Consider the following 11,593-nt stretch of genomic DNA (forward strand, 5'->3'; position numbering starts at 1 on the left):
CTTTAAAAAATAAAAAAAATTAATAAAATATGTACCTTAATGAAAACACACCTTGCCTTAGGAGATACAAATGTATTCCAGTCTTGATAGCAGCAAAGACAGTTCTGTATGAGAACTGTCTTTTCAAACTTTAATCCAAATCCTCACATCTATTGCACATTTATAGCGGCAATCCTGACTTGACAAATCATTAGGTATCCTTCCCAGAAATATTATTGTAAGATATGGTTGTGTTTTCCTTTAATCTCAGTTAACGTAGTCTCTAAATAGAGTCCCATTTCCAAGTCCCATTTTTCTCACTGGGGCCTTTTTCTCCGTTCTTGGGTTGGGATCTAGAATTCTGCGCTCAAGTTTCCTTTCAGTTAGAAGCGATGCACGTAGGTATAACGGTGGGGGATGCTGACCCTTTACCGGGGTCGTGGTCTCATTTAATTGGCTTGGCAGATGGCTGAAAGTGAGATTCTCGCAGACCTAGTTGGGGAGCCTCAGCACCGGGCAGGCAGAAGAGCACAGGAGCCTCAGCGCGACGTAGCTCAGGCCGGTCCCAACCTGTCCTCTGCCGCGCAGGTACTCGTCCCGCCCGCGCCGCGGAAACTGGAAGACAGAAGTGCTGCGGCCCAGAGGTGATGGTGTTTCTGCCAGAAATTCGCCTCCCGCAGCTAGTCTTACCTAGAGGAGGGGGTGTCTGGTCGCCAGATCGCTCACATCCCCAGAGAACAAGCCCCCGGGACAGGACCCCTCGGCCGACCCACCGGGTGAAGCTTAGCGCTGACTGTAGGGGCGGGGGCGGGAGCCTGCTACACACCGAGTTCCGAGGCCCCGCCCCGACGTTTTGCATATGCTAACTAGAGGCCTCCCGAACCTTTAAACTCGGAGGAGGAAAACTGAGATCTGCGGACAAAAGCTCACCTGGTACCCTGGGTTACTGGAACCCGAAAGGAGCAACTTACAGTAATAGCCTGACATATCAATGTAACAAAGCAGCATGAACTGAATGCAGTGTGCATCTATTTATAAATATGTCCTTGCCTATAAATCCACTTACTTTTCCCCAAAACTTGTAAGAAGCGCGGTTAAGATGCCCATCCTGCGCTGAAGTGAGGCAGAAGGCAGTGGGGCTAGTGAATGGAGAAGTCTGGATTTTTGTTGGGGCATCCTGGCTCCAGAGTTAGTGTTTATAGTCACTGTGTTTTTATTTTGTTTTGTTTTATTTTATTTTATTATTTTATTTTTAAGGTTGTGAGGTGGCATAGTTTTCTTATGCTTTGAGAATTTTCCAACACGAATAGTTCAACTATTAAAAAGTTTTTGTTAGGCAGAGGTGGTTTTAAAAAAAAGCATTATGGGGGTGCCTGGGTGGCTCAGTGGGTTAAAGCCTCTGCCTTGGGCTCAGGTCATGGTCCCAGGGTCTTGGGATCCAGCCCCGCATGGGGTTCTCTGCTCAGCAGGGAGCCTGCTTCCTCCTCTCACTCTGCCTGCCTCTTTGCCTACTTGTGATCTCTGCCTGTCATAAATAAATAAATAAATAAATAAAATCTTAAAAAAAAAAGGATTATGAAGTTCTCATTGATTAAAATGGGGGAAAAAAACAAAAACAAAACCTTTTTTCATTATCTGTTGGTAAAAACAGAAAACCCTCCCCCAAATTTACTGTTCGGTTTCTAGTACTCTGACTGGAAGTGAAATTGATTACAAGTATCCCACGTGTTTTTGGGTCACTGCCCTGTTTTCAGCTTGGATTTTCTATTTTCACCTTCCTATGATTTGCAGAAAATTGATTTATAAATTACCAGGCTGCTCATTGTGCAACAGAGTGCCCTGGTATGTTGACTGACAGGCCTTCCCAGAGGACACCGGAATTTTCTTCTTCTTTTTTTTTTTTTTTAAATATTTTACCCACTCATTTGACACGGAAAGAGAAATCACAAGTAGGCAGAGAGGCAAGCAGAGATAGCAGGGGAAGCAGGCTCCCCCTTAGCAGAGAGCCCGATACGGGGCTCGATCCCAGGACCCTGGGATCACGACCCGAGCTGAAGGCAGAGGCTTAACCCACTGAGCCACCCAGGTGCCCCGACACCGGAATTTTCTTAAAGGTCCAGGGTGTCACAATTTCCTCTGCGAAGAGAGGAGCTCATTTTGGACCTTGAGTTTCCTTCTGTATTTCTCTGATAGCCCTTGGCCATAGTCTAAATCAGAGAGAGATGATGAGGAATTCATTCACTTGAAGGAATGTAAACGTATTTGCTGATTAGGTAACAAGAGGTCTGGATTTCATTATGTATTATCTACTGTTGGGAGGGGTATAGATGAGGTCATAGATGATAAGAGACTGGTCATGTTGATAATTGTTGACTTGGGTGACGGTTCCTAAGAAGGTGTTGTACTATATTCTCCACTTCTGTTTATATTTGGCATGTTTCATAATAAAAAAAAAGTTTAAAAAATCACTTATTCATTAAGAAGCTATTTATGGGGGCACCTGGGTGGCTCAGTGGGTTAAGCCTCTGCCTTCGGCTCAAGTCATGATCCCAGGGTCCTGGGATCGAGCCCTGCTTGGGGCTCTCTGCTCAACAGGGAGCCTGCTCCTCTCCCTCTCCCCCACCTTTCCCTCTGCCTACTTGTGATCTCTGTCAAATAAATAAATAAAATCTTAAAAAAAAAAAAAAGCTATTTATGGGCACCTGGGTGGCTCAATTAAGTGTCTGCCTTTGGCTGAGGTCAAGATCTTGGGATCATAGGATCAAGCCCCAAGCTGGGCTCTCTGCTCAGCAGAGAGTCTGTTTGTCCCTTTCCTTCTGCCCCTCCCGACCCACCCCCGATCATGCTCTCTCTCTCTCCTCTCAAATAAATAAATAAATAAAATCTTAAAAAAGAAAAGCAGCAATTTATTGGGTATATATTATGTGCCAGATGCTGTTTGAGGTGCTTGCGATACTTTCAGTGAACAAAACAGTGAGAAATCTTTGCTTTGCAGAATGTACATTTGTGCCTGGCATGAGACAGAGGGGATACCATGGGGTCAACATGATACATTCTGAAATTTTATGGTATGTTAGAAAGTGTTAGGTGCTATGGAAAAGAAAAAAAAAGAAGAAGACAGAGTAGAGATCAGATGGGGATGTAGAAAATGCGAGGAGAGGACTAGCGTCACGCAATGGGGAGTCCACGATGGGCAAACACGTGGAGGATGAGAGGGAGTCACTGGGAAGAGGATGAAGGGTTATTAGGGAGCGCGGTGCTCATTTGTGTCAAATGCAACGGGAGACGGGGACAAAAGCCCCGTGGAAAATGTCAACCACTCACTTGGTCTTCTTATTCAGCAAATGAATTGAGTGTCTCTTACGGTGGTACTCAGCAGCACGCTCAGTTGTGTATAGTGATATACACAAAAATCTATTTGAATCATTGACAAGGCATGGAGAAAGTGTGACCAAAGGAGCCTGGCATGGAATGCTGTTTTGCAATTGACTCTCCCTCTCCCGCTCAGACATCAACTTCAAAGGCTTGTTCTTCTTTAGATCCCTGGTGCTTGGCTTCCTACCTAACACAGCACTTACATATCTGCTGAGTGAATGAATGAGTGAGTGACATGTACAGAGCAATGGAGTGAAATGCGATCTGCCATGCAGGGTTGCCCAACACTGACTCCCAGAATTCAGCTGCAGACACAGATATCAGGAAGACATGTGTAAGAGAGCCAGGAATTTCCCTCAATGACACAACAACCAAAAGTTGGGGTTCTACCTGCCCCACCCCCATTTCTATCTTTATTGTAAAACCCATTATAGCACAGTATAGGACCAACCACCCATGAACTGAAGCCTGTCCCAAGTCTTTAAATATCACCATTAGTCTCCTCCTCCACTGACCTCAGTCATGGGAGGGTACACATCTTACACAACAGACAGACACATTAGAATAATGTGAATAATTTTTTTTTATTAAGAATTACCTTTTTTTTTTACAGAGACATAGAAATGGAAAGAAGTTAGTGAATGTACAATAGAAATGCTCATCATAAGTAATTTTTTGAAGAAAATGAAATATTAACTATCATCATTTTATTTTATCAAGCTTATAACGTAAATAGATGTTTGACCTGGGTGCCCATGTTCCCACTCCCTAAGGCTGACAATATACAGTGCTCCTTTATCTTTCTTCCAGATGGAGACAAGATTTCAAAGATGACAGAGAATAGTTACCCGCTGGATGTTACCTTTTGGAAAATACAGGGAGAAGAACTGGTGTCACCATGCTAGCACACAGAAGGGGAAGAATCAGCCTAAAACTCGGAGCACAAGGACAGAATGAGCAGCTCTAAGACATCAAAGTAATAGGACAGCAGCGAGCAGGCAGGAGGGATGGAGGAAGGTCTTACCAAACGCTGTGAGCAAAGCCCCAGACATCCCTCACGCTAGAGGCAGAGCTGACTGGCCGCCTAGCAGCAGCATTGTTTCTTGCAACCGCACTTCTGCTGGCAACAGCACTTCTGTTGGCAACAGCCCTTTCCACAGCCGCAGCCACATGAGCCACAGCCACACGAGCCACAGCCACACGAGCCACAGGTGCGGCGGCAGCAGCAGACCACGGGGGTACTGCAGCAGCCCCCGCAGCAGCCGCAGCAGCAGGGGCAGCAGGCGGAGCAGCAGCCCACACGGTAGCACCTGCAGGTGGTGCAGCTGCCACAGCCACCACCGCAGCCGCCACAGCCACCACAGCCACCACAGCCACCACCGCAGCCACCGCAGCCACTGCTGCAGCCACCGCAGCCGCCACAACTTCCACAGCCACAGCACCCCATGGTGTCAGGAGAGTAAGGACTCAGGAGAGGTGAGGAGGGAGACTCAGGAGGTGAGGGTGGTCTGGTGCCCTGTGCCTCACGGACCCTTATATACCTGCTTCTGGGCCCAGCCCCGGGCACGTGGCCACTTCCTTGTTGTGGTTTGCACCAGCTTCCTTGGCCGAATTTCACAAGACCCTGAATGCATTTCCTCATTGAGCACCTCTGACTTCAAAGAATTGTTTTAGCATTTACTTCTTCCTCCAGTTGTGCTTTTAATAAACAACATGTTTCTGAATGTTTAATCTAGTTTGCATCGAGCAGTCTTTAAGCGCAAGGATGACCAGCACAGGAGTCTCCCGGGATGAAAACTCATGCATTCTGTGAGCATCGGGGTCCCATTGCCGAGTGGGTTACAGGAGAACCTTTCTCTGATCGCAGGTAGTCTTTGCTGAATGCCAGAGAAGGTGGGATCCCCCTTGGGGAAGCAAAGCTCCCCCATTTGCTTCTTTTCACATGTCATAAAGTTCTCAGGTTATAAAATCCAGAAGTTTTCTCATTGATTTTCAGATTCACTTGGTCCTTGACTCATGGGTCAAAAGATGGGAAGGTCACTTGGAAAGGGACTGCTCTGGGGCTGGAGGGCTTGTGCTGATATCATTCAAAAAGAGTTTCCCACACCAGCTCACATCTCCCTGTGTTCTGCACTCAGGGGGTAGTGGGGGGAGCCAAGTTGGCTCCAAGGCCCAGGAAAACCATGGTCCCTCCATGCCTCAGTTTCCTTCTTGTAGGTTAAGTCATATCTATTTTTTTAAAAGTAGACTATGTGTGTGTGTGTATGTGTGTGTGTAAACGGACACACACACACACAAATCTTTTTTAAAAATTTAAATCAATTAGTGAACGTATAATGTATTATTAGTTTCAGAGTAAAGTAGACTATATTTTTTAGACCAGGTTTATGCTCACAGCAAAACGGATCTGAAGGTTCTGAGATTTCCTATATACTCCCTGTCCCCACACGCAGTCTCCCCCAGTCATCAGTGTCCCGCCCAAGTGGGACAGTTGTCACAATGGAGGAACCTAACTCGACATGTTGTTCATGTTGTTCGTTGTTCGACTCCCAAAGTTCACTGTTTTCTCTCCAGCTTGCTTTGGTGTTATAAATTCCCTGAATTTGGGCAAATGTATAATGACCATCATTATAGTATCACACAGAGCTGTGTTCTGCCTATTTGTCCCTGTTTCTCTACAAATCTCTGTCTCCAGTTTTAACTTTTCCAGAATGTCTTCTCATTGTAATAATTCAAGTTTAATTTGAAAAATGTGCAGTGGACACTTGAACAGCTTAGGTTAGGACTCCATGGTTTCACTTCCAAGTGCATTTTTTTTAATAAATACAGTACAGTTTGTAAATGTATTTTCTCTGCCTTGTGATTTTCTTTTTCCTTTTTTTCTTTAAAGATTTTTATTTATTTGACACAGAGAGAGTGCACAAGTAGGTAGAGCAGCAGGCACAGAGAAAGGGGGAGCAGGCTCCCCACCAAGCAGGGAGTCCAACTCGGGGCTTGATCCCAAGACCCTGGGATTGTGACCCCGGCCAAAGGCAGAGGTTAACCATCTGAGCCACCCAGGCACGCCATTGCCTTGTGGTTTTCTTAACATTTTTTTTTCTCTAGCTTATTTAAAGTAAGAACATAGTAGTAATAATATATATAACATATAAAATGGGTGAGTCGATGTTTTACGTTATCAGTAAGGCTTCTAGTCAACAGTAGGCTATTAGTAGTTAAGTTTTCGGGAAGTCAAAGGTTATAGTTTAAACTGTGGGGGGGTGTTTGGTGCCCCAATCCTGCATTGTTCAAGGGTCAACTGTATACAGTTTATGCCCTGCCTAGCTTTGTGTCACCAGGCCTAAAATAATCACAGTAAAATCTTGACTATTACATATTGAGGTTCACAATAAATGTAGCAACCTTACTTTGTCACTGTAGCTTCCATTTCTAGCTTTTGTAGAAGAAAGAAACTAATCACATGTACCTTATCGTGGTTAGTGTCCACACAGTCCTAGGAGGTAAATGCCATTAGCACTGGTTCAGAGGGGTCAAGGTACATGCTGAGTGTCACACCTGGGGTCTGAGCCAGGATTCCGATTCGACTCTGCTTCACCTTGGCTGAACATAACAAAGGGACAACTATGTCCCTTCAATTGTAAGATCTGCTCTGTTTTCTCAGAACCTACTGCTGACATGTCCAGGCTCTGTTTTTCCTTTCCTCTATAACTTTGAGATTCAGCATCACTCGCAGGGATTATAACTAGTTCCTGTCATATTTAATGTATGTTGGGTAGAGTAGTGGTCCTCTGAGGCTATGCTGCTCTGCAGAAATGCCTGTAGTTCTGAAGGAGCTCCCGGGTCTCATGATCACTTGAGTCCCCTCTGCAAATGTCACCACCATAGACTGCAAAGCCTAGGGAAATGGCACATGACCTTGGCCTTCACAACTAAGTTTAATTTCTTGGATTTTTTTTATATTCAGAAAGATACTATGACTGGTTATTAAAAAAAAATTATATTTCAAGAAGGATACCTCACACCCCCATTTTCCTCACCTGTGGCCTCTTGAGAGTTTTCTGGTCTTACTCAAAGCTCAGCTGAAACATGTTGTGTCTGTGTCATCATTGCCCACAAAGCATTGCACACTCCTTTCTTGCCACTTTTTCTACTCCTTTTTTCTGCCGTCATGTTGCCAGATTATATACTTTGTGTTCCTGACTGGAATGAGCTCCTTGAAGTCTGGGGTCATATTTTATTTATATTTTCATTCCCATATCAGGAACACAGAAGTGAATTGAGAAAGGGATAGATTGGTGGGAGGTGGGTCCAAAATGCATCGGCTGAAATACTATCCCCCATTGTGATGGTATTGGGGGGTGGGGCTTTGGGAGGGGATCAGTTCATGAGGGTGGAGCCCTCATGAATGGGATTAGTGCCCTTAGTCAGGGACCCCAGAGAACTCTCACCTCCTGTTTCCACGATGTGGAGACACATCGAGAAGTCAGCAACCATGAAGAGGGCTCTCACCAAAACCCACCATGGGGGCATTCTGACCTTGGATTTCCAGCCTCAAGAACTGCTATTGTATTTGAGCAGCCCAAACTAAGACAGATGTGATCAGGCTAAGGAATTTGGGCCAAAAATCTTATCACACTGAAGGTTTCCAAAATGACACAGAAAAGGACACAGTGGCAGATCTTGGAAAAGATGGGGTCTTCTTACCCAACCTGTTAGCAACAGGAACAGATGGGGAAGGAGGCATGGGATATAAGCCCCAGGCCAAGGTTCCAAGATGGTAGATTTGTCCACGGCATTCTCCCAGCTCTGTTTTTATGGCCTCTTTCCTATTTCTTGGATCACTACCTTTCTATTTCCTGTAACCAGGGTCTCTTGGAAACCATTTTGAGCTCCCTGGGGTACAGAATAGTATACAAAGTTCTTGTCCCCAGGCTCCTTTGCTTGGCTTCCTGTCTCTTCAGCCATGTTTGTGCAACCAGGAGTCAGAAGGCAAGCCTGCTGCTTCAACAAAGTTGCCCACCCGTTTCCCTCACCAAGCATAGCCTTTCTCTGTATTCCCTTTTCCCCCTCCTGTGGGGATGAAAGATAGAATGCTGGGTTGTGCTGACAGGCAAAACAGCAGAGACTCACGTGGCTTTTTGTTTTGTTTTGATTTTGTGCTGTGCTCTACTTCATTTTTTAAAAGGGGCTAGGATTTCATTTTGTTGGCATCACTAGCATTTCCTGTGATTTTTCTTACTACTGACCGCCTGCCTCCCTGTGGTATTTGACACAAAAGAAAGTGATGAGAGCACAAATCAAGTGACGCCATCTAACAACTGTGTTTTGAGCTCTGGCCTCTTGTCAGTATTGTGGCAGGGATCAGTCCGCGTGCGTGAGCCCCTCCCTGGCCTCACTCACCAGCCACCCCCCATATTTCATGCCTTCTGAATCATATGTCCCGGGGGGTTCTCTCCAAAAATGTAAAAAGACAGAAGAATTTCATACAAAATCCTTTTGCAGACTTCAAGGGCTAGTTCTGAACTCGCCTCCTTTGCCCAAGTGCTAGGATATGGGATATTTCCCTTACATTTTGGTAGCGCTCTGGAGCTCAGTGGGGGGCTATTTTGCCCATGTCTGGAGACATTTGGGTTGTCATCACTGGGAGAGAGTTTTCCATAATTAGTCAGAGGCCAGGAATGCTGCTCAGTACCCTAGAATACATAGGACACTCCCCATGACAAGGAGCTATCTGGTTCAAAATGTCAGTGCCGCCAAGGTTAAGAACACTTACCACTGCTTTATCTTCCCAAAGTATTTTCCAAAGAATTTTCTCAGCTATTATTTCAAAGCCACTATAGTCACCTGAGACTCACCTAAAAAAAAATACGTCTCGATAATAAAGAAGCATTCAGCCCCTGGCATAGATGATGTTCTGTGCTGGGAGATTCCCTGATGGACCATTTTGTGCCATTAGCTGGTGTGTGTTTTAGAACAGGATTATAAGGCTGAGTGTATGGTCACCCCTAGGAGACCACAGGAAACAGGCAAAATGGGTCATGTCAGTAGCTTTCAAATATACCCTGAATATGAATTTAAAAAGGGATGCACATAGTAAAAGTACTTCTCCTCATCTGCGTGCATTCGTGGGCATACCATTTTGCAGGTAGTTTCCTCTTAGACTGCATCTGATCTCCCAAGCACTCAAATTCATGTTTTGTTGTAATTGGGAAAAGTCTTTGTATTTTAAATGCGATAGGAATCATAAAAGAGGAGCCATTGGAAATATTTACTTTTGCTTTCTAAGCAGCCTCCCAAGGTGAAAGGTACTCCACAGCAGTACACGGTGGCCGGCTGGACCGCTCTGTAGCAGGGAGTGAGGCTTTCATTCTTTGGAAAACATCTCTGATGAGGGCAACAAGGCTGATTCTGCAGTTGGCAAGGACATTAAGCCTGACGCTCCTTTTATTTCTCCAGTCTTTGGTAAGAGGACTTCTGGGTGGGCACGGAAAAAGCCCCCTTCCTGATGTTCATTGTCGCTGCGCGTCAGCCCAGGTTCAGTGGGCTTTCTTAGCACGTCCTTGGCTGTTGACGGCATCCCCTTCTCCATGGCTCCCAGGAGCCCTTGCTGGAATTTTTAGGGCATTTATTTGACTTAGAAAAATAAACAAATAACCTAATAAATCCAGCCAACATCACAAAAAGGGAAGTAATTAATGGATTATGAGATTTTTCCCATGATGACTGAACTAAATAGCACCGGGAAGTGGTCATGTGTCTCACTGTCCCTACCGCCAGATTGGGTATATAAGGGGCTCCCCCAGCAGAAGGCAGCATCAGACCTTCCTCACCTCCTGAGTCTCCCTCCTCACCTCTCCTGAGTCCTTACTCTCCTGACACCATGGGTTGCTGTGGCTGTGGAAGTTGTGGCGGCTGTGGTGGCTGCAGCAGTGGCTGCGGCGGCTGCGGTAGCTGTGGCTGCGGTGGCGGCTGTGGTGGCTGTGGCGGCTGTGGCGGCTGCGGTGGCGGCTGTGGCAGCTGCACCACCTGCAGGTGCTACCGTGTGGGCTGCTGCTCCGCCTGCTGCCCCTGCTGCTGCGGCTGCTGCGGAGGCTGCTGCAGTACCCCCGTGGTCTGCTGCTGCCGCCGCACCTGTGGCTGCAGTTCCTGTGGCTCGTGTGGCTGTGGCTCGTGTGGCTGTGGCTGTGGGAAGGGCTGTTGCCAGCAGAAGTGCTGTTGCCAGCAGAAGTGCGGTTGCAAGAAGCAATGCTGCTGCTAAGCGGCCGGCCGGCTTCTGGGAAGATGCTGCAGGTAATAAGATGTCCCATTAATAAGATTTTCTTTCTTCTTGACAGTCCTCCCGGATTTGAATGTCACCAAGGGTGACATGACACTGGTTATCAGGCTAAGGAGTTTAATACAGATCGCCGGTCCCTGAGATCCTGCCTCTAAATGGAAAACACCCACACAATCCCCCGTCCATCACCAAAGTGTGAGCCCAACAAAACAGAGTGATGCTATCCTTTCTTGAAATGTGACTGCTGAAATATGTGTTTCTACTTCTTTCCTCCTCTTTTTATGACTTCTATATCCCAAATCTCTGCTAGTTTCTGTTTCTGTAAACCTAAGACAATGATTTTCCTAATAAACCACATAAAACTGACATTCAAAGTCTCACCAATGTCTCCTCTCTTGTCCTTACTCAATGGTGTCTCACCCAAGGATGTGATTACAGCCATCAAAGTAAGACCCCTGGTGTTTGTTTGAGATGGGTTTGGAGTAAGTAATGAGTAATCTGTCAATAATGGGTTTTCATACAATGGTCATAAGTTGATGGCTTCAACTATCCTCCTGTGCAAGCCAGCAAAAAAATTCTGGCAACACTGTATCAATACTCTCTCTCCACCTCCGGATTCCACTTTTCTAAAAGATTTTGATCTCGGTATCTACAGTCAGGGGAAATTTAATACCTAAACCAATGCGTACTTATTTAGGTTTTAGTTACTTCTGTCTGGTCCTATTAACAACCTAAAATCTAACTGTATATTAATGAGAATTTTTATTCCATCACCAGTACTAGCTAACTGTGTCTTTGTCAGGTTGTGGTCACAAAATACAATGTGATCACAAGAGAATAAATCTATTAGTAAATATTGTGAGATACCCAAACACTTTCTTCACTTAGACTATATTCTGTCATATCAAAATATACTATAAGGACTGAAAAATTAAAATGTCACCATGGGAGAGGTTGCCTGGA

General features: G+C 45.6%; 3 protein-coding genes and 1 long non-coding RNA gene across 6 annotated transcripts in view; 2 read left to right on the forward strand and 2 right to left on the reverse strand.

Moving 5' to 3' along the window:
• Positions 1–797, reverse strand: part of LOC122902380 (thiamine transporter 2-like) — a 23,302-nt gene extending 22,505 nt beyond the window's left edge. The window contains exon 1 of one of the 3 annotated variants that reach the window (XM_044241761.1): positions 670–797. The gene's annotated coding sequence lies outside the window, so the exon portion shown is untranslated. Of the gene's footprint in view, positions 1–35 lie in introns of all 3 variants that reach the window. The other 2 variants (XM_044241759.1, XM_044241758.1) reach the window with 2 other exon arrangements.
• LOC122902383 overlaps positions 1–10,990 on the forward strand; it is an 11,430-nt gene extending 440 nt beyond the window's left edge. The window contains exons 2-3 of the long non-coding RNA XR_006383799.1: positions 4,165–4,330; positions 10,689–10,990. This is a non-coding gene — a long non-coding RNA (uncharacterized LOC122902383). The remainder of the gene's footprint in view (positions 1–4,164; positions 4,331–10,688) is intronic.
• Positions 4,325–4,801, reverse strand: LOC122902382 (small cysteine and glycine repeat-containing protein 7-like). The gene has a single exon (XM_044241766.1). The coding sequence runs from the start codon at positions 4,799–4,801 to the stop codon at positions 4,439–4,441; it is 363 nt and encodes a 120-aa protein (XP_044097701.1). The 3' UTR covers positions 4,325–4,438.
• On the forward strand, positions 10,235–10,634 carry LOC122902381 (small cysteine and glycine repeat-containing protein 8-like). The gene has a single exon (XM_044241765.1). It carries the CDS (start codon positions 10,235–10,237, stop codon positions 10,610–10,612), a length of 378 nt encoding a protein of 125 aa, XP_044097700.1. The 3' UTR covers positions 10,613–10,634.
• Positions 10,991–11,593: the final 603 nt, after the last annotated feature.

The sequence above is a fragment of the Neovison vison genome, chromosome 3 (genome assembly GCF_020171115.1).
Source record: "Neovison vison isolate M4711 chromosome 3, ASM_NN_V1, whole genome shotgun sequence".
Taxonomy (NCBI): Eukaryota; Metazoa; Chordata; class Mammalia; order Carnivora; family Mustelidae; genus Neogale; species Neogale vison.

Excerpts from the sequence above, each read along its gene's own strand:
- LOC122902381 (XM_044241765.1), top strand. The coding sequence starts at position 10,235 with ATGGGTTGCTGTGGCTGTGGAAGTTGTGGCGGCTGTGGTGGCTGCAGC.
- LOC122902382 (XM_044241766.1), bottom strand. The coding sequence starts at position 4,801 with ATGGGGTGCTGTGGCTGTGGAAGTTGTGGCGGCTGCGGTGGCTGCAGC.